This window comes from Mauremys reevesii, unplaced genomic scaffold (genome assembly GCF_016161935.1).
Source record: "Mauremys reevesii isolate NIE-2019 unplaced genomic scaffold, ASM1616193v1 Contig80, whole genome shotgun sequence".
NCBI classification, from domain to species: domain Eukaryota; kingdom Metazoa; phylum Chordata; order Testudines; family Geoemydidae; genus Mauremys; species Mauremys reevesii.
Genome location: NW_024100896.1, coordinates 324799 through 346458, shown reverse-complemented (window position 1 = coordinate 346458; position 21660 = coordinate 324799). Strand labels below are relative to the sequence as shown.

The window sequence follows — 21660 nt, the reverse complement described above, 5'->3', positions numbered from 1 at the left end:
GCTGTCCCGGCTCGTGGAGCTGCCGCAGGCATGCCGGCGGAGCTCCACCGGAGCCGCCTGCCGCTCGAAACGGCCGCCCCACGCGCCTGCTTGGCGTGCTGGGGTCTAGAGCCGCCTGCTCCCAAGGTCCGTTGTCAGTTAAATGTTTCTTGACTGGGCTCTTAACTTGCAAATTGCTTTCTCAAGAAGCTGACCAATGACTCAGGCTACTACGGAATCAGAACACATCAATAGACACACCCAGAGCCAATATTCATAACTTCAACTCTGAAAACGATACTCACACACAGATAGCATCATCATACCCAGCAAACCAGAACCTTCTCATAGACGCCACACGATAACCTTTGTACAATCTTTGCTGCATATAGATAACAGTGGTTGCAACCAGGATCTATACAGTTACAGATTATGTCAACAACATCACACACCCACCCACCTTATAGTAATTTCATCCAGACCACATTTCCTTAGTTTGCTTATGAGAATGTCATGGGGGACTGTGTCAAAACCTCACCTGCACATCTACCAATGTGATATATGCCATCATGTGCCAGCAATGCCCCTCTGCCATGTACATTGGCCAAACCGGACAGTCTCTACGCAAAAGAATAAATGGACACAAATCAGATGTCAAGAATTATAACATCCAAAAACCAGTCGGAGATACTTCTACCTCCCTGGTCACTCGATTACAGACCTCAAAGTCGCAATATTACAACAAAAAAACTTCCAAAACAGACTCCAGTGAGGGACTGCTGAATTGGAATTAATTTGCAAACTGGACACCATTAAATTAGGCTTGAATAAAGACTGGGAGTGGATGGGTCATTACACAAAGTAAAACTATTTCCCCATGTTTATTCCCCCCCACACACACACTGTTCCTCACAACTTCTTGTCAACTGCTGCAAATGGACCATTTTCATTACCACTACAAAAAGTTGTTTTCTCTCCTGCTGATAATAGCTCACCTTAACTGATCACTCTCCTTATAGTGTGTATGGTAACACCCATAGTTTCATGTTCTCTGTGTATATATCTATCTTACTACTGTATTTTCCACTGCATGCATCCGATGAAGTGGGTTTTAGCCCACGAAAGCTTATGCTCAAATAAATGTGTTAGTCTCTAAGGTGCCACAAGTCTTCCTGTTCTTTTTGCGGATACAGACTAACGCGGCTGCTACTCTGAAACTAAAATCAAGATATATCATTTCTACAGCTTCCCCCCTCCACTAGGCCAGTAACCCTGTCCAAGTTGGTTTGGCATGATTTGTCCTCGATAGATCCATGCTGGCTGTTCCTTATAACCCTATTATCCTCTAGCTGCTTACAAATTGATTGTTTAATAGTTTGTGCCACCAGTATCTTTCCAGATATCAAAGTTAGGCTGACTGGTCTGTAATTCCCCAGGTCCCCTTTGTTCCCCATTTTTAAAGACAGGCAATATGTCTATGTCTACCCTTCTCCAGTCCTCTGGGATCTCTCCCGTCCTCCAGGAGTTCTCAGAGATAATTGCTAAGAGTTCAAGATTGTTCAGCTACTTCCTAAGTACCCTCAGGTGAATTTCATCAGGCCCTGCTGGCACAAATACATCTAACTTCTCTAAATATGCTTTCACCTGTTCTGGCTTGTGTTCCTTCCCTCTTGCTAATATTATTGTGTTGAGTATCTGGTCCCCATTAACCTCCATCTCTTCTTATGACTTGTTCCTGTCTGCCACCAGGCCATCCCGCTCTCTGGCTCCAGCCAGCCTTCGCTCCCTGAGAGAGAGTCAGAAATTTGCTCTCCTTCCCGGTCAGCCCCCACCAGCCTCCCCCCGGCTTGACACCTGCTGCAGTTGTAGAGGGGCAGGTGGATTGCGTCCAGGAGCTCTCATTAACCCTTAGCCCCTCTCTTGGGATCATTTGTCAGTCTGGAGAGAGAGATTTTTCTTCACATTGTTCCCCAAATGGGCAAGTTGTGAGCACCCCATTTCATACCGCGTGGGACGTATCACGCCGGAGTCCCACGCTAACAGCTGCATTACCACTGCATTTCTGGAGCTTCCGTAAGTGCTTAGCTCCATGATTTCTTACCAGTAGAACTTAACCCCAGCCCAGACCTTCCTGCCACATGTACATACCAGCATTAGTCCACTTCTTTCTCAGCAGAATACAGTCGCCCTCCCATAATGCAGGAGCTTCAGTCCTGCGAATGGTCCATGTGTCCGGTTCCCTGCCATGACAGGCTCTGCAGCTGTTGTCAAAAAGTGAAAAGGACAAGACCCCTTGGTCTCTGTCCAACATAGATCCACTGCAGTACCGGGGAGCTCTGGGGTGGCCAGGAGCTGACAATGACAAAGACTCCTGTAATGGGAGCCATATAAACTATACATAGATGACTGGATGGATGGATGGATGGATGGGAAGCAGAGGGATTGAACAGTGAATTGAGGAAAAGTATCTGCCTAGCAATAATGTCACAACATAAAGCTTGAGCCATCATAGGCTCTGTCTACACTAGCACTTTTGTTGGTCGGGGTGTGAAAAAAACAACCCCCCGACCAACCTAAGTTTCACAGACAAAGCGCCGCTGTGGACAGTGTTATGTCAGCAGGAGAGCGTCTCCCGCCGACATAGCTACTGCTGCTTGTTGGGGTGGGTTAATTATGCTGGTGGGAGAGATCTCTCTTTGTCAGCACTCAGTGGCTACGCAGGAGACGTGACAGGGACACGGATGCCGAGGTACAGCAGTGTTGCTGTCAGGTCTGTAGTGCACACAGGGTGACCCTAGAAACAGATGACAGGCAAAGAAAAAAGCTTTATGCCTGGGGTAGTGCAGAGTGGAGCCAAATACAGGAACTCCAAAGAAATGCTCTTCTCTAACCTCACTTCACGGACTGGCATTGTCCATCGGGCGTTCTGCCCCTCACGGCGATGTCTTCTCTTCCTGCATTGCTTTGCTCTGTTTGCTGTATTTAACTGGTTTCAGAGTAGCAGCCGTGTCAGTCTGTATCCGCAAAAAGAACAGGAGATGCATCCGACGAAGTGGGTATTCACCCACGAAAGCTCAGGCTCCAATACGTCTATTAGTCTATAAGGTGCCACAGGACTCTTTGCTGCTTTTACAGATCCAGACTAACACGGCTCCCCTCTGATACAGGAATATTTGTGGCACCTTAGAGACTAACAAATTGATTTGAGCATAAGCTTTTGTGGGCTACAGCCCACTTCATCAGATGCATGGAATGGAACATATAGTAAGAAGATATTTATACATACAGAGAACATGAAAAAGTGGAAGTTGCCATACTAGCTGAAAGAGGCTAATTAATTAAGATGAGCTATTATCAGCTGGAGAAAAAAAACTTTTGTAGTGATAATCAAGATGGCTCATTTTAGACCCTTGACAAGAAGGTGTGAGGATACATAACATGGGGAAATAGATTCAATGTGTGTAATGACCCCACCACTCCCAGTCTCTATTCAAACCCAAGTTAATAGTATCTAGTTTGCATAGTAATTCAAGCTCAGCAGTTTCTCGTTGGAGTCTGTTTTTGAAGCTTTTCTGTTGCAAAATTGCCACTTTTAAGTCTGTTACTGAGTGGCCAGTGAGGTTGAAGTTTTCTCCTACTGGTTTTTTAATGTAATGATTGCTGATGTCAGATTTGTGTCCATTTGTTCTTTTGCGTAGAGACTGTTCGGTTTGGCCAATGTACATGGCACAGGGGCATTGCTGGCACATGATGGCATATATCACATTAGTAGATGTGCAGGTGAACGAGCCCCTGATGGTGTGGCTGATGTGATTAGGTTTTATGATGGTGTCACTTGAATAGTTATATGGACAGAGTTGGCAACGGGCTTTGTTGCAAGGATAGGTTCCTGGGTTCGTGTTTTTGTTGTGTGGTGTGCAGTTGCTGGTGAGTATTTGCTTCAGGTTTGGGGATTGTCTGTAAGCGAGGACTGGTCTATCTCCCAAGATCTGTGAGAGTGAGGGATCATCCTTCAGGATAGGTTGTAGATCTTTGATGATGTGCTGGAGAGGTCTTAGTTGGGGGCTGTAGGTGATGGCTAGTGGCGTTCTGTTACTTTCTTTGTTGGGTCTGTCCTGTAGTAGGTGACTTCTGGGTACTCTTCTGGCTCTGTCAATCTGTTTTTTCACTTCAGCCGGTGGGTATTTTTAGAATGTTTTAAGAATGCTTGATAGAGCTCTTGTAGGTGTTTGTCTCTGTCTGAGGGATTGGAGCAAATGTGGTTGTATCTTAGAGCTTGGCTGTAGACAATGGATTGTGTGGTGTGTCCTGGACGGAAGCTGGAGGCACATAGGTAAGTATCGAGGTCAGTAGGTTTCCAGTATAGGGTGGTGTTTATGTGACCATCGCTTATTAGTACTGTAGTGTCCAGGAAGTGGATCTCTTGTGTGGACTGGTCCAGGCTGATGGTTGATGGTGGGATGGAAATTGTTGAAATTATGGTGGAATTCCTCAAGGGCTTCTTTTCCATGGGTCCAAATTATGAAGATGTCATCAATGTAGCGCAAGTAGAGAAGTGATGTCAGTCAGGAGAAGTTGGGGTTTATCAGGGATGTCGGTGGGGTGTCACTGAGACGTGGAAAGGATACATTGGGAAGTGGAGATCAGGCAGTGAGAGGGTGCGAGGAGGATTGATGAATGAAGGACTGTCATCGAGTGCCAGGGGATGTGAAGTGGATTATTCATGGACGCTGGTAGTGCAGGGAGTCAAGGATGACATCGGGGACTCTGTGGATGCCATTGGGGAGGATCTCAGGCTTGCAGAGAGCATCACTGGGAGGTGTTGGATTCACTGACGGAGGAGGTCAGTGAAGGGATGTGGGGGTCACTGAGGGAAAGGGTTCATCATAAAGGTAATGGGGGCTTTATGTGGGGGCCAGAGAGGTGTTAAAGAAGCCATGAGATGGTTGGTGAAGGAGCTGGGGGACGTTAATGGTCTCTCCAAGAGAATGGTGGGGGGGGGGCTGGGGACAGGTTTGGGGCTGGTGGGGGTGGAGGCGTATTGGCGAAGGGATTGTAGGGAGCGTTGAGGAGCCAAGGGGACGGGATCTGGGGGACCGGGGAGGGGGAGTCTCTGAGGGCTGGTGAGGAGTCTAGGGGGACTCCTGGGAGTGTCAGTGGAGGTCAAGAGGAGCCTGTTAGGAAACTCCCTGGGAATCATGGCAGAGTGGGAGCTGATGAGGTTCAGTGCAGGGTGCTGGGTCAATGGAGAATTAGGGGCCCTATTGTGGGGTCACTGGCAGGGTTATGAGGGCCTATTGAGGTGTCAGCGAGGAACCTGGGAGAGTGCTGGCAAGTCTGGGGAGGTCAGAAGGATTCATGGGGGCAGGGGTGGGGTCACTGAGGGGAGGGGGAATGTGGTGAGAGGTTCTGGAGGGTCATGGGGTGAAGTGGTCTGGGGGTGTCAGTGGGGTGGGGATCAAAGGGTTCATGGCTAGAGGAGTCTGGCAGGGTCAGTGAGAGGTCAGGGGTGTTCATTGGGGTAGGGAGTCATGGGTGAGGGGATCAACTGGGGTTAGGAGGGGAGGTTGGGGGCCAGGGGTCAGTGGGAAGGAGTTAGAGGTCTGGGGTGGGGTCAGGTGGGTCATGGGGTGAGAGGGCCTGGGGGTCAGTGGGAGGAGACCTGAGGATTCATGGGTGGGGATCTAGGGGGTCAATGAGAGACCTGGGGAGGGGGTCAGAGGGATCAGTGAGAGGAGACTGGGGAGGCCTGGGGTGGGAGTCTGGGGGTTTCATGGGTGGGGACCAGGGGTCTGGGGTGGGGGTCAGTGGGAGAAGCCTGGGGGCCTGGGGAGGTGGTCTGGGGGTTTCATGGGTGGGGTGAGGGGTCTGGGGATCTGGGGTTGGGGTTCTGGGGTCAGTGGGAGAAGCCTGGGGTGGGGGTCTGGGGTTTCATGGGTGGGGTGGGGTCTGGGGATCTGAGGGTGGGGATTGGGGGTTTCATGGGTGGGGGTCAGTGGGAGGAGACTGGGGTGGGGTCTGGGGTTTCATGGGTGGGGTGGGGGTCTGGGGATCTGGGGTGGGGTCTGGGGTCAGTGGGAGAAGCTTGGGGTGGGGGTCTGGGGTTTCATGGGTGGGGTGGAGGGGTCTGGGGCTCTGGGGTGGGGGTCTCGGGGTCAGTGGGAGAAGCCTGGGGTGGGGTCTGGGGTTTCATGGGTGGGGTGGGGGTCTGGGGCTCTGGGGTGGAGGTCTGGGGTCAGTGGGAGAAGCCTGGGGTGGGGTCTGGGGTTTCATAGGTGGGGTGGGGGTCTGGGGATCTGAGGGTGGGGTCTGGGGGTCAGTGGGAGAAGCCTGGGGTGGGGGTCTGGGGTTTCATGGGTGGGGTGGGGGTCTGGGGTCAGTGGGAGAAGCCTGGGGTGGGGTCTGGGGTTTCATGGGTGGGGTGGGGGTCTGGGGTCAGTGGGAGAAGCCTGGGGTGGGGTCTGGGGTTTCATGGGAGGTGGGGGTCTGGGGGTCAGTGGGAGAAGCCTGGGGTGGGGTCTGGGGTTTCATGGGGGTGGGGTCTGGGGTCAGTGGGAGAAGCCTGGGGTGGGGTCTGGGGTTTCATGGGGGTGGGGGTCTGGGGTCAGTGGGAGAAGCCTGGGGTGGGGTCTGGGGTTTCATGGGGGGTGGGGTCTGGGGCTCTGGGGTGGGGATTGGGGGTTTCATGGGTGGGGTCAGTGGGAGGAGACTGGGGAGGGGGCCTGGGGATCTGGGGTCGGGGGCGAGGCAGCAGGCGGGGCCGGAAGCGGAAGCGGCCGGCACTTCCGGCGCTCGGCGGCAGCCATGTTGGAGCGGCGGCGCAGCGGCGGGTTCGGGCTCCGCGGCGGCCGGTAGGTGGGGCCGGGCCCGGGCGGGGCGCTGCCGGGTCCCGCGCTGCGCCCGCCGGGCCCGAGGAGGAGCCGCGTCCGCCGGGCCCCGCCCCTGCCCGGGCCCCGCCCTCTCTGCCGCCCGCCCCGCCCCCGCCTCCCCACCGCCCGGGCCGCCCACTGCCCCACTGCCCCGCGCCCCGCCCCATCGCCTGCCCCACTGCCCGGACCCGCCCCTGCCCCACTGCCCGGCCCCCTGCCCCATCGCCTGCCCCTATCGGGCCCCGCCCCGCCCCATCGCCTCCCACTGCCCGGGCCCCCCTGCCCCACCGCCTGCCCCCTGTTCCGCGCCCCGCCCCTGCCCCACTGCCCTGCCCCGCCCCCTGCGCTGCCCCACCGCCCCGCCCCTGCCCCACCAACCTGCCCCCTGCTCCGGGCCCCGCCCTCTCTGCCACCCGCCCCGCCCCTGCCCCATCACCTCCCCACTGCCGGGCCCCGCCCCACCGCCTGCCCCTGTTCCGGGCCCCGCCCCTGCCCCACTGCCCGGCCCCACTGCCCCGCCTCTGCCCCACCGCCTGCCCCTACTCCGGGCCCCGCCCCACCGCCTGCCCCTGTTCCGGGCCCCGCCCCTGCCCCACTGCCCGGCCCCTGCGCTGCCCCACCGCCAGCCCGGCCCCTGCCCCACCGACTGCCCCACTGCTCCGGGCCGCCCCTGCCCCACTGCCCGGCCCCTGCGCTGCCCCACCGCCAGCCCGGCCCCTGCCCCACCGACTGCCCCACTGCTCCGGGCCCCGCCTGCCCCTGCTCTGCCCCAGGCCCCGCTCTCTGCTCTGCTCCACCCCCGCCCCTGCCCCACTGCTGGCCCCACTGCCCTGCCCAGCCCCTGTGCTGCCCCATCGCCAGCCCCACCACCTGGCCCTCCAGTCCCCACTCTGCCACCGCACCCCGCCCACTGCCCCACCAAGCTGCCCCTGCTCTGCCTCACCACCGCCCACTGCCCCCGGCCCCACTGCTCTGCCGCACTGCCCCGTCCACTACTCCACCACCTGGCCCCATTGCCAGCTCCCCTGCTCTGCCCGATCGCTGGCCCCCAACCCCCCCACTTTGCCATCCCGCCCCGCCCACTGCCCCACTGCCTGGCCCCATTGCCAGCCCCCCAGTTTCCTGCTCTGGCCCATTGCTGGCCCCACTACCCAGCCCCGCCTCGGCTTGGCCCCCAGTCCTCCCGCTTGCCACCCCGCCCACTGCCCTCGGTATTCCGCTCTGCCCCATTGCCACCCCTTGCTCTGCCCAGTCCGCCTGATCCCCGCTATGCCCCATTGCCCCATTGCTGGCCCCACTGCCCCCCCCAGCCCGCATCGTCTGCCCAAACGCATGGCCCCAAAACACTGCCAGCCCCTGCCCCTGCTCTGCCCCACTACCCATCCCCGTCACCTAGCCCTGAGTCCTAGCCTGCAGCCCCGCGCTGCCTCAGTGACCCTGCCATGCGACCTGGTCCCCAGATCCAGCCCCACTCTGCCCCAGTCCCCAACCCTGCCCCACTGCTTGGTCCCACTGCCCAGCCCCTAGCCCACTGCCCACCCCTGCCCCTCGGCTCTGGTCCCCGGCCAAGCCCCCCGGCTCCTCCCGCCCAACGGCCCGTCCCACTGCCCTGCCCCCCCGGCTCCTCCCGCCCAACGGCCCGTCCCACTGCCCAGCCCCCCGGCTCCTCCCGCCCGACAGCCCGTCCCACGGCCCAGCCCCCCGGCTCCTCCCGACGGCCCGTCCCACTGCCCAGCCCGGCTCCTCCCGACGGCCCGTCCCACTGCCCAGCCCCGGCTCCTCCCGCCCGACGGCCCGTCCCCACTGCCCAGCCCCGGCTCCTCCCGCCCGCCCGATGGCCCGTCCCACTGCCCAGCCCCCGGCTCCTCCCGCCCGCCCGATGACCCGTCCCACTGCCCAGCCCCAGCTCCTCCCACCTGCCCGATGGCCGTCCCACTGCCCAGCCCCGGCTCCTCCCGCCCGCCCCACGGCCCGTCCCACTGCCCAGCCCCTCCGGCTCCTCCCGCCTGACGGCCCGTCCCACTGCCCAGCCCCCCGGCTCCTCCCGCCCGCCCGACGGCCCATCCCACTGCCCAGCCCCCCGGCTCCTCCCGTCCGACGGCCCGTCCCACTGCCCAGCCCCCCGGCTCCTCCCGACGGGCCCGTCCCACTGCCCAGCCCCGGCTCCTCCCGCCCGACAGCCCGTCCCACTGCCCAGCCCCGGCTCCCGCCCCGCCCGATGACCCGTCCCACTGCCCAGCCCCCCAGCTCCTCCCACCTGCCCGATGGCCCGTCCCACTGCCCAGCCCCCGGCTCCTCCCGCCCGCCCGATGACCCGTCCCACTGCCCAGCCCCAGCTCCTCCCACCTGCCCTACGGCCCCGTCCCACTGCCCAGCCCCCGGCTCCTCCCGCCCGCCCCACGGCCCGTCCCACTGCCCAGCCCCTCCGGCTCCTCCCGCCCGACGGCCCGTCCCACTGCCCAGCCCCGACTCCTCCCACCCGCTCGATGGCCTGTCCCACTGCCCGCCTCCCGGCTCCTCCCGCCCGCCCTACGGCCCGTCCCACTGCCCAGCCCGCCGGCTCCTCCCGCCCGACGGCCCGTCCCCACTGCCCTGCCCCGGCTCCTCCCGCCCCGGCTCCTCCCGCCCGACGGCCCATCCCACTGCCCCGCCCCGGCTCCTCCCGCCTGCCCTACGGCCCGTCCCACTGCCCAGCCCCGGCTCCTCCCGCCTGCCCGACGGCCCGTCCCACTGCCCAGCCCCGGCTCCTCCCGCCCGCCTGATGGCCCGTCCCACTGCCTCGCCCCGGCTCCTCCCGCCCGATGGCCGTCCCAATGCCCTGCTCCCTGCTCCTATTTGCCCTGCCCTGGGGGCGTCCATCCTCACCCTGCCCCCAGGGTGATCTGTTATCCTCAGCATCTGTCGTCTGCCTTATGTTCCCAAGAGATGCTCAGGCCCCTCCTCCACAGGGGTGAGCCCCCTGTCCCTCAGAGGGCTCCCCTGATCCCCCAGCTCATTGATGTAGTCAGTACTTGCCCCCATGTCGTTAGTGACCCATACTCGTGTGGTACGAGGACCAGAGAGCTGGATCTGGGCCTGTAGTGAGCCAGGGCGTCGGGTAGGGGTGGGAAAGATGCGGTAGCTGGGGAGGTCTTTTGGGGGGAACGGGGAGCTAGGAGTGACCCTTTCTCCTGGGCAGAGGGGCCAGCTTTAAATCCTCCTTCGACAGGCGTTGTCTGCCCCAGGGCTACACATCCCACCAGGGCTGCACCGGAGTCACGTAGTGCTGAGTGTGAGTGGGGGGGCAGGAGCGGGTCTGGGTTCGGGCAGGGCTGGGCGGCTTTTCCTCTGGGGGTTCTAGCCCAGGCTGTTGATTCGGTTAGTAATGTGAGTAATTTCAAGTGGTCATAAAAAGTAGCAATGAGGCCATGAAAGAAATACACAGCGGTGCAGTGCACCTGGGCAACCCGCCCTGTGCTGCCAACACCCTTGGGTCATCGAGACTTGATTGGCACAACAAACCCTCCAGGTATCGCCAAAGTGTCGGAAAGTCAGAGCCTTCCAGGACCTGTCTTGGGCAGGTGCGACCTGCCCACTGGGGGCTAAGCCCCTCTGCCGTTGTCCTTCTGTTCAGTCACGGGTGCTCCACAGTGCCATGCCCATCCGGCTCCTCTCCCCACGTCGGGCAGCTTTCCCGCATTGCCCTTTGAACAGACGTCTCTTCTGACGCTGGATAATCAGTGGAGAGATTATCCGCTGAATCCGCGGGACCTCCCGCAGGTGTGTCGCTGAATCCGCGGGACCGGGGACCTCCCGCAGGTGTGTCGCTGAATCCGCGGGACCAGGACCTCCGCAGGTGTGTCGCTGAATCCGCGGGACCGGGACCTCCGCAGGTGTGTCGCTGAATCCGGCGGGACTGGGGACCTCCGCAGGTGTGTCGCTGAATCCTGCGGGACCGGGGACCTCCCGCAGGTGTGTCGCTGAATCCTGCGGGACCGGGACCTCCGCAGGCAAGCCGCTGAATCCGCGGGACCAGGGACCTCCCGCAGGTGTGTCGCTGAATCCGCGGGACTGGGGACCTCCCGCAGGTGTGTCGCTGAATCCGCGGGACCGGGACCTCCCGCAGGTGTGTCGCTGAATCCTGCGGGACCAGGGACCTCCCGCAGGTGTGTCGCTGAACTGCGGGACCGGGACCTCCCGCAGGTGTGTCGCTGAATGCGGGACTGGGGACCTCCCGCAGGTGTGTCGCTGAATCCGCGGGACCGGGGACCTCCCGCAGGTGTGTCGCTGAATCCGCGGGACCGGGGACCTCCCGCAGGCAAGCCGCTGAATCCGCGGGACCGGGGACCTCCCGCAGGGGTGTCGCTGAATCTGCGGGACTGGGGACCTCCCGCAGGTGTGTCGCTGAATCCGCGGGACCGGGGACCTCCCGCAGGTGTGTCGCTGAATCCGCGGGACCGGGGACCTCCCGCAGGTGTGTCGCTGAATCCGCGGGACCGGGGACCTCCCGCAGGTGTGTCGCTGAATCCGCGGGACCGGGGACCTCCCGCAGGTGTGTCGCTGAATCCGCGGGACCGGGGACCTCCCGCAGGTGTGTCGCTGAATCCGCGGGACCGGGGACCTCCCGCAGGCGTGTCGCCGAGGGCAGCCTGCCTGCCATGCTTGGGGTGGCAAAATACCTAGAGCCGCCCCTGGCCACTAAACACTCGATGGGTAGGCTGGGTGGTAAACCCCATCTCTCTAACCTGGCTCCTGACTACCCAAAAAGTGATGCAGATGGCTCGGTTTGAGAAGGTGGAGTCATGCAGACAATTCCTTTCACCCCAAGCCCTGGGAGATGGCTGCTAGTTGGTGTCTGTGTAGGATGTGCTGATTAGGAATGTGCACCTCACCCTAGGAGGGAAAGTATGCACAGCTGAGCTTTTAATGAGCATGGAATGGAGGAGAAGCCAAGGGCAAGGAATGGCCTTGCCATAGGGAGGTTTTCAGTTGGTTTCTTTCTGTGCAGATTGTGTCTTTCTCTATCCCCCCTCTACAGCCTTCAGCCACACCACACCGCCTTGCTAAGGAGCCTCTGCTTGCCGCTTCCAAATATCATTGAAGTTTTGAGGCGTTAAGTCCTTTCACTGATCACTCCTGCAGAGTGTCAGATTATTGACTCTGCCGAAGCGTCTGAACCTGTCACAAGGGTTTGTCCTGTTAACACTTTAATTGCCCCTTGGTGTTTGGAGGCATTATGTTGTTGGCCAAAAGCTATTCTGGTGACTCTAGGAGAATGGACTTTTGGGTCATTACTATAGAATCATAGATTCGCCATCCCAGTGGATGCACGTGGTATCGCTTGATTTATTGAGGGCATCACCTGGCATGTGGGTGAACAAACTTGGGGTGCAGCAAGAGACAATTTTGTTGATTAGACGAGATACCATTTACATTTTATCAGACAGTCATTTCTTAAACTATACTGTTTTATGAACATAAATATATATTAAAGTAAGAACACCTCCTGGTCTGTTTCTGTATTAAAATGGCATTTCAAAAATCCACAGTAAGGTGTGCTGGCCATCTTTGTTCTTGGTGCAGGTTCCAATTCCCAGATGACAATTGTATATTCTGCACCCTGTTCAAAACATGTTACCGATTCTGCATCCGTCCACCGGCTCCCCATTCTCTAGCCTATCAAACACAAGCTACTTGTCTTCACTTGCCTTTCTGGCCTATCTCCTCCCTCCCTTTCTCCTCTCATTCACTATCAGGATGTCAACCTCCATCTCCCATTGGCTGTGAGGTCAGCCTCCATTGCCTACACACGCTTTCTCCAGCGCTGTCCCTCGTGCTTGGGAGGAGCTCCCAGTAACTCCCCCGGAACTATTTCATCTCCACCTTCAAAACCCTCCTAAACCTCTCCTTGGCATGAGACCGACACAAACATTGACGGAGACCACTGCTGATCATGCTGGCCCATATTGTCTCATTGTTCCCTTGTGCCACTCGTCTGTTTAAATCCTTCGCTTGGGTCTCATTTTATAGTTGGGTTAGAAGCTTTTGGGGAGAGCCCATCTCTCTAGGGCTCCTAGGTGCTCTGGTAATAAAAACAATGACTCTGGAAGGAGGTGGCGGATGTGAGAATACCTGTGGAATCTATCTGTGAGGTGGTCATTTTTCAGTCCACCATCAACTGGGTGCGTTCCTCTTTCATTATCTATCTCAGACCTTGGACTGGCTTTGAAGGGAATGTTTGATAAACACTGAATTCCACTTTCTTACTGGTTTGAGAGGTGTCTCAGCAGCTGCAGGTTTTACCAACTCTTCACGTTTTACCGCTTTTGTCAGCCTTTAGTTGCCATTTCCAGCTGTAGAATCAGCCTGTTGCGTCCGTGTTGGCTTCAGCCTGCTGGCCTAGTGTCGGCTGACTCCAATTCCCGCACAGTGTTCTGCAGTGCTGGTTCCTTTCGGGGTTTGCATCCTGTACTCAGCTGCTAGCGCCATTCCCCCAGCATAGGTAGCTGAGTGCTGCTAAAGGAATAGCAGTGCTGGCCCTCAGCCCTGGGTGCGCAGACCTCCAGTGAGTTCCAGTTCCTGCATCATAGCCGGGGTTCTGTTGTGGTTTCTTGCCTCAGTGAAAAACACGTTTGTATTGTCTTTGTGGAGTGAGCGTCCTTGGATGACAGCAAATTGCAGACATTTGTATAAACAAGGGAGAGGAAGTGGGAGGAAGGAGGGAGGGAGGGAGGTCATGCTGTCTTTGTACATGGCACTAGTGAGAGCACTACAGTTCTGGGCTCCGTACTTCAGAAAAGCCATTGAACACCTGGAGCAGAGAATGGTCTGAGGGTTGGAAGAAACATGGCTTATAATGAGAGGCTTAAGGAGCTCGGTGTCTGAAGAGGCTGAGATGGCTTGATCCTGGCCGGTAAGCGCCTGCGCAGGGAGAGGATCTCTGTAGCAAGAGCGCTTTGATCTCGCCGACAGAGCAGAATGAGCCAGTGGCTGCAGGCTGAAGTGTGAGTCTGGAATAAGGTGCACGGTTTCCAGTGCGGGTGTTTAACCACTGGAACAGCTGGCCTAGCAATCGTGGTGGATTCTCCGTCACTTGAAATCGTCACACCAGGCACGGCTGGTTTTCTAAACGAGATGTGGTCGTTTAACCCCAAATGATTAGTCTGGATGCATGAATGACTGGGTGAGGTTCTCTGGCCTGGGTTACGCAGGGGGTCAGACTAGATCAGGGGTCGGCAACCTTTGGCACGCGGTTCGCCAGGGTAAGCACCCTGTGTGACGAAGTGGGACTGGTCTTACTGGGAGCTGGGTACAGATCCTAAGTATCTAGCAGCAAAAGGCCATGCAGCAAATGCCTGACACTCTGTCTCCTAGCAACTGATGGCCGGGCCCCTCCCTGCAAAGGTGCATCTAAAGGTGTTGGAGACAAAGGGGTCAGGTGACCTCCTGGCCCGGGAAGGAAGCGGAGGAGAGAGGAGGGGCCGGAGGGGGTGGGGCAGACTGGAGTTGGCTGGGGAAAGAGGGGAAGCAGGGAGAGAGGGCTCTGATCCCCAAGGGGGGCTGTGGGGCCCCAAGATGGACCTAACGGGGGATCCGGTTATCTGTGCCTGAAGACCTGTGTTGGACTGTGTTCCTGTCGTCTAAATAAACCTTCTGCTTTACTGGCTGGCTGAGAGTCCTGGTGAATCGGCAGGGAGCCCGGGGGTGCAGGGCCTGACTCACCCACACTCCGTGACACCCTGGCAGGCCGGGCCAGTTTGTTTACCTGTCGCGTCCGCAGGTTCGGCTGACGGCGGCTCCCACTGGCAGCGGTTCGCCGCTCCAGGCCAATGGGGGCTGCGGGAAGCGGCAGCTAGCAAATCCCTCGGCCTGCGCCACTTCCCGCCGCCCCCATTGGCCTGGAGCGGCGAACTGCGGCCAGTGTGAGCCACCATCGGCCGAACCTGCGTACACGGCAGGTAAACAAACCGGCCCGGCCCACCAGGGTGCTTACCCTGGTGAGCCGTGTGCCAAAGGTTGCCGATCCCTGGACTAGATGGTCACTGGCATTTAAGATCTCAGAGGGTTCTCCATAGCCTTCCCTTAGAAGCCTGGAGATTGGTGTTTGGGTTGTGCTAACTGTCTTCTCTTTCCCTTTGAGGTGTCCAGCGCTGGTTTTCAAGGAATTTGGACCTATTGGAAGTGCCTACTACCCTAATGCCATGAATATTGAGGTGAACAATGCGGAAGAAAAAGCTGTCCATTCTTGGTCAAGAATCTCTTCTGCAGGACAGAAAGCCCTGGAGGAAGCTCTCAGAGTCTTCAACCCCATGTCCAAGGACCTTTCAGACACCGAAACCCAGCTGGTGGCCTTTCTCCAAGGCCTCAAGGAGGAAGGCTACCAGCCCACAGTCTTAAGGAGCAAGGATGTTTATGGGTACAGCTCCTGCACGGCGGCTACTCCCAGCCAGACACCCGACAATTCAAACCCAGGCGCTGCTGTCTCTGACTGTACTAACGCTCCGGTTAGAAGCCCTGCCGTAACAGCAGAGGCGCCTGGGACACGTGCGGAGGTGTCGGTCGGCTCTCCTAACGTTCGCACCAAGCCTGTCTCTAAAGGGAGGACCACAAACCTGCTGCTGAACTCGCTGAAAGAGACACGGTCAGGCACGTCGAAGGCCTCAGCAATGGGCTTCCCAGCTAATATGTACCCTGATGTGTATCCAGCCATGAGACTCTCTGTCGTGCTGGAAGCCTTGGTCCCACTGAAAGCCACAGCATCCTGTCTGGAGTCCAAATACAAAGAGGGGCATCTTGGGATCTCCCCCTCGGACCTGAAGCTTCTCAAGGCGTCGGGTGCCTCAAGGCAGAACGCTAAGCTACCCGCGGGGCAGGTAGACCTCAAAGGCTACAAACACGTCGTTACGAAAGCGCCAGATTCTCCCGCTCTAGCTGTAACGCTTCTGAAGGGAACTCGAGGTGGGGTGCTAAAGGAGAGCAATGGTTGCAAAGCATCTGGAATCCTGAATGGGAGGATTACAGGCAGCTCATCTCAGTGTTGCAGTGGGGGGTCACAGACCAAGGCCTTTACAAATAAAGCCAAGGAAGTTCCGGGGGGGAGAACTGAATGGAAAGACAGCAGTAGTCAGGAGACTGTTGGGCAGAAAAGGAAAAGAGCCGAGGAGGTGAAAGAAGCACCACAGAAGAAGAAGAAGAAAAATGCCATGAATAAACCTGAACTAGGTCAGAGCACTTTGAACCTGCTGAGATCCCGGGCCATTAAGGTGGACAGCTCGTCGTCAGACGAAGAAGTGAGGAGGAGAGCACAGAAGATCCTTAGGGTTAACCTGTCCCCTGTGATCAGAATTCAGCCATTGTCCCCCTCTCACAATGTCCCCTGAGTTCCTTCCTTTTGTCACTTTTCTCTTAAATACGTAAGTGTGAACCAGCTGCCAGGCTGTGGAGATGTGTAAGAGCCACTTTCATTCTCTAGTGTCCGGCAGCAGTATCACAGCCGGGACCTGCAGACTTTGGGCACCTTGCTCCGCAGCTGTTGCTGGCTGCCTGGCAACGTTCTGCAGAGTTGGACTGCGCGAGTACAAAGCCGTGTTTAGAAATCCAGGACAACGACTCCCAGCCCCCATGGTGAGCTGAGCGAAGCCAGGTGCTAGCGTTCTGTGCTGTGCTTTTCTGAACGTGCTGGAGCGTATGTCTGTGCAGTGAGGAGCGCCGGACTTTCTCCTGACGTTCATGCACTGTGATGTTTTGCTCTTTTTCAAGCTGTACATTTATTAGTTTTATTTTGATCAAATTTTATAACTTTATTCTATATCTATCTATCTACACACACACAGTGCCCTGGCACTGTCTGAAGACACGTCTCCTCCGCCCCTCTGGAGCTGGGTTCACCCTTCAGTCAGTCTTTTGTCGAAAGGTGCCAGGGTTTCTTTCCCATCGTCAGTGTTCTTACCTGTCTGTTCTGGGCTCTCTTGAGAAGCTCAGAAGCAGGCAGAATTATAGCCACACATTTGTCTCTGGAAACACCATGCTGGATGGAGGCTTACCAGCTCGTAGGTCTGTCCTGCTCAGGTGACCTCGGCAAAGAAAATGGAACGTAGGGGAGGGCTGATTGGGCTGTTCGCTCTGAGTCTGTCTGCCGCCCCTTTCGCTGTTGGCAGAAATACTAAATGCTTCCTGCGGGTTTGCTTCCAAAGACACCGCGGGAAAGGTGCTGTCAGGCCCCGTCCGTTAACTTAAGCAATGAATTTGTGGCTGGTTGTCGACCCAAGATCTGGGGCTGCCCATCAGCGGATACTGAATATTTCCTGGCCAGAGCGTCATCACTTGAGTGCTGCTGGACATTCCAGTGACTTGCGGGTTAGGTTGAGAACTCGCCCACTGTGCTTCTGAATGTATCGAGTGTTGCTAATGTTCTGCTGGCTCCAGGGGAATGTGTATGGCTGAGAACCAGAGCACAGCAGCAGCAGGTTCATCAAAGGAGTTTCCAGCAATTTTTTTAACATTTCAAGAGAATAAGGTATTAGTTTCTGGGGAGTGGTTTGCGCGGGGTTAAGCCACTGTATATTTATTTCTCATCCTGGATTTCAGATTTGCCAGCTCTTCTGGGATTTTAGGGTGATGATCTGCTGCAGGGTATAAAATCTTTCTCTGCTTAGAGTCTCCGTGCTTAGTTCTATGTTCAGGGGAGCATGAGAAAACAAGGGGTAGGTGCCTCCTTCCCTCCTCACTGGGGAAGTCTGGCAGGTACAGGCTGGGAATATGCTTATCGCAGTTGCGTTGCTGGGTGTGATCTGAAGGCAGAGCCTTCACTGGGTACAGTTGGTTCTGCCTTCTATGGAGGGTGCTGGCTTTCCAAGGAAGCAAGAGCTGCCAGCCGCCGTGTGCCGTGGAAGAGCAGCTGAGCGGAGCCAGCCGACGCCAGGTGGGACATTGCACGCCATGGCCCGGGGTGGCTGAATCCACCCTGCTGCGGCACCCCAGAGCCGTTCCGGAGGATGCTCTAGGCATCAGCTGGCAGAAGGCTGTGGGCTGGGGGACCTGGAAAAGCCTGTGTAAGGGAAAGGGAGATCAGGCCCCGGGGTCCAGTTGGTGCTGCAGGCAGAGGAGCTTCTCTGACGCCCCCTGCTGCTGCTTGTGCATCATAGGCAATAGCTTAATATGCTGCTCCCTCATTGGACGCACAGGTCGTCAATGCATGCAACAAAGTGTGCGACCTTCTGGTGTGCTTGTGTGTTAACAAAACAGGGCCGCCCGGTAATGAGAGACGGGGCCCTCCCACAAACAGCCTCAGCACTTTGGGTCGATTCTCCTCCGGAGAAGGGGGGAAAATGCCCCTTTCTGTTTTCATGGTCTCTGGCTCGAGACTCCCTGTCAGTCAAGAGCGAGATGATGAAGGCTGTCTCTGTGCAGGGCGATGGTCACACCCCATCCAGCACTGACAGTCGGAATTTTACACTAGTTCACATGCAATTGGCAATTCCGGCCAATCTGTGGAGCACCATTCAAGAGGGCACAGCTGCCCCCCCAGCCCCACAGCAGTCGTGCTGTCAGGAGTTGCTTTCTGCTAATGCCATCGCGGGCCAGGTGCTCCCCCCCCCCCCCCCCCCGGACGTGACCTTCAGTGGCTGCCCCGGGGTGGCTATAGGATGGAAATGTTTCCTTTTCACTCGTTGTTTTCACAGCCCTTGTGTTTGAATTTTGCAGTGTTCCCACTGCAGGAGCGGCACTGGGTGAGCGGGGGCTGTTTGATCACTGTCTTTCCCATTTCCCTCCCTTCCCTATGCTCAGCTCCCTCCCTGGTTTTCAAGCAGGCAGAGGAATAGGCTGCCCTCCAGTGGGTCTTCCCCGTCGGGAGAGCGCTCTGTTCCGCCTCCTCTCCTCTCCTCTCCTCTCTAAGGTGCTGCAGCATTATCTCCTCTTCTGGCCACAGCAGTGCATTGGCCGGCTTTGCTCTCAGGCAGCTTCTAGGAACCTGCAGCAGCGAGTCCAGCTCCCATTGAAGCCAGTGAGACATGCACCTGCTTATACCCAGGCCTAGGCCTCTTCCTTCAGCGTATGCTGAGCCGCTCCCGAGAGGTGAGCAGCTGGGGCTCCCCCGGGTGCGTTACCTGCTGCAGCACTCTGCTGCCCTCCTCCCCACATGGCTCAGCTCCCGAAATCTCCGTGTCCCTGAGGCGGCTCACGCGGCTCTCTCCCTGCGACTGCACACGTCAAACGGGGCTTGTTGTCTTCACACCCGCTCATGACTTCCTACATGAGTTCCTACAATGTGTGGAAAAGGGGGTCCACCCAGGTTCTCCTGCAAGGGGTGGGGGCGGTGGGACGTGGCAGCCCGGTTCCTGGGAGAGCTGGAAGCCGCTGGAGCTCTCCCCTGGCTTGGTCGGTGGAGTGTGCGTGAGGTTGTGTGTGTGAGCGATAGGCACGGCAATACCTTCGTCCTGCCCAGAATCCCGCAGAGCAGGTAGGTGTCTGAGCGAGCGAGCGAGGGTCGTCGTGGGCAGAGATGGCAGTGCAGAGGGGTGCTCAGGGGGTTGGTCCAGCGCAGGTGGGGAATGCAGAAACCCCACTTGCCAACCCCTTCCCCTTTGTTGTTTCAAGGGGGGCTGCAGACAGCCCTTGGGGCCCTGCTGGAGGGAATCCAGCTCCATGCCACGGGTGGTTGTGGTAGCCGCGGACCCCAGTGTGAGGGTTGCTGGAGTTGAGGGGATGGGTGCTCAGGAGAGGTGGCGTGGCCTTTTAGGGCTGCATTCTGTGCCCTGAGGCCTGGGGTTAACCCTTCCTGCCCGTAGGGGCTGGGTTGGCACAGAGGTGTAAGGGTCTGCGGGATCGTTCTTTACTGATTGACTGGCATTTTGGGCAGCCACAGGGCCGTATCAGGAACTGATCCAGTAAGTGCTGAATGTGTAACACTGCAGTGCCCTGCACACAGGTGGTTTTCAGTCTGCTTTTGTGTAGACCACCTAGTCTGGCGGTGCTGGTCCCGGGAGAGTCAGCACGCTCAGCAGTGCTTGTGCTGTGTGGATTAATGCTCTGCCGAGGGCTGTGCTCACCCACCTTCCTGGGGAATCATTTCCGCTTTTACTTACCTGCCAGGAGGCAGTTTGTGTTTCCCCTGCCTGAGTTGGCTGCACCCAGGGTAGGGGCCCCTGCACTTCCTGCTTTGTGTTAGGGAGGCCGTGTTCTTGCAGGGAAAGCAGCATGTGTCTGCGCAGGTCGGTGAAAGGGGGGAGGATCTGATTTTCAGAGGTTTGGTTGAAAATCTGCAGTGTGAGTCCTGTGCCCAGTGCCATTTCCCCCCACAGGCTCCTCATTTAGTGCTCTCTGTGGCCAGTGGGTGTGTGAAAACCCCACGAATGGGAGACACCCAGTGCCTGCCTTGGGGAGAGGAGGAGGTTTCTCTCCCCTGCCTGTAGCACTGGGGGAAGCTCCACGCACGGGCCTGAGTTTCTGGCAGAGCTGATGAGTGGGGCCAGGCTGCTTTGGCACCTGCAGTTTGACCAAGTTCAGCCTTGTGTCCTAGAGAAGTGAGTGTATTCGTTGTGCAGGGTTTCAAGTGATGCTGATGTCACTGCTCTACAGCCAAAATGCTTCTGAAATAAATGGAGTCAAACTTTACTAATTCTGGGTCACTGAGAATGAAAATGATGCTTAAAATTGTTGGTTGGCTCTAGTTTTCAAGTTATGCTATTGGGTCAGTATATACGACCCTTGACTTGGGAATAGCGGAGGATAAGTGAGTTATAAAGGGAAGGGATCTCAATTTAAACCAGAAATGACTAAAATCCATCTTTGACTGGATCTATGAATAAATCTATGAATGGGTTTGGACAGTACTTGCTTTTTAGGCAAAACAATGAAGGATACAATCTGAAGCTGGTATCGCATCATACATGATATGAATTGCATCATGTTATTCCTAGAAGTCATGGATGATGCAATCATAACGAAGCTTACATCACTCTGCTGAACAAATTGCCCTATATCAGCTCTAGAAATCATACAGTGTCATGCTCTCTTATTTATCAGTGTTTGATTTTGCAAAGGGACACATTTCTGTTTAGCCAAAGTGTGATGCCTCGTACTTGTGTGAACAGTGCAGATAACTTCTGCTATGTTTGTGGTGAAGTGACTTTTGCATCACAAAAGCGCAGTATAACCACTATGGTTAAGAAAGCCTATCACCTTTATTTTGGCTGCAAAATTGGAGATCAGGACAAGAGGTGGGCCCCACACATATGCTGCAACACTTGTGCAACAAATCTTCGCCAGTGGTTGAACAGGAAAAGGAAGTCTATGCCTTTTGCAGTGCCAATGATTTGGAGAGAGCCAACAGATCATACCAGCAATTGTTACTTCTGCATGGTGCCTCCAGTTGGGAAAGGTGTGTCAAAGAAGAAAAAGTGGATTGTGCATTATCCAAACATTCCCTCAGCTATACGCCCAGTACCCCACGGAGAAGGACTGCCGGTTCCTGATGCACCAGAATCATTCTCACTTGAGTCAGACGAGGAAGAGGATGAAACTTCTGGTCCTGAACCATCAATGTCACAGGACCCACATTTTCTCCCATCCTCCTCCTCTGAACCACACCTCATAACACAAGGTGAACTGAATGACCTTGTCAGGGATTTGGAACTACCCAAGAGTAAGGCAGAGCTGTTGGGCTCCAGACTACAGCAGTGGAATCTCCTGGCAGGTGATGTTAGGGTTTCCATGCTCCGTGACCGTCAAAAGGATCTTGTCCCATCTTCTTCATGGAAGGTGATCTTGTAGCCTGCAACAACATCGATGGTGTGATGGCAGCCCTCAACATCGTTCACGATCCAGATGAGTG

At 56.9% G+C, this 21660-nt stretch overlaps 1 protein-coding gene across 1 annotated transcript; it reads left to right on the top strand.

Moving 5' to 3' along the window:
- Positions 1 to 6778: 6778 nt before the first annotated feature.
- Positions 6779 to 18417, top strand: LOC120394861 (coiled-coil domain-containing protein 71-like). The gene is made up of 2 exons (XM_039519035.1): positions 6779 to 6830; positions 14968 to 18417. The coding sequence occupies exons 1-2, from the start codon at positions 6784 to 6786 to the stop codon at positions 16205 to 16207; spliced, it is 1287 nt and encodes a 428-aa protein (XP_039374969.1). The 5' UTR covers positions 6779 to 6783; the 3' UTR covers positions 16208 to 18417.
- Positions 18418 to 21660: the final 3243 nt, after the last annotated feature.

Bases quoted from the DNA above. Each gene is read 5' to 3' on its own strand.
- LOC120394861 (XM_039519035.1), top strand. From the start codon at position 6,784: ATGTTGGAGCGGCGGCGCAGCGGCGGGTTCGGGCTCCGCGGCGGCCG. The intron at 6,831-14,967 runs GTAGGTGGGGCC...TTTCCCTTTGAG, and splicing joins TTCGGGCTCCGCGGCGGCCG to GTGTCCAGCGCTGGTTTTCA.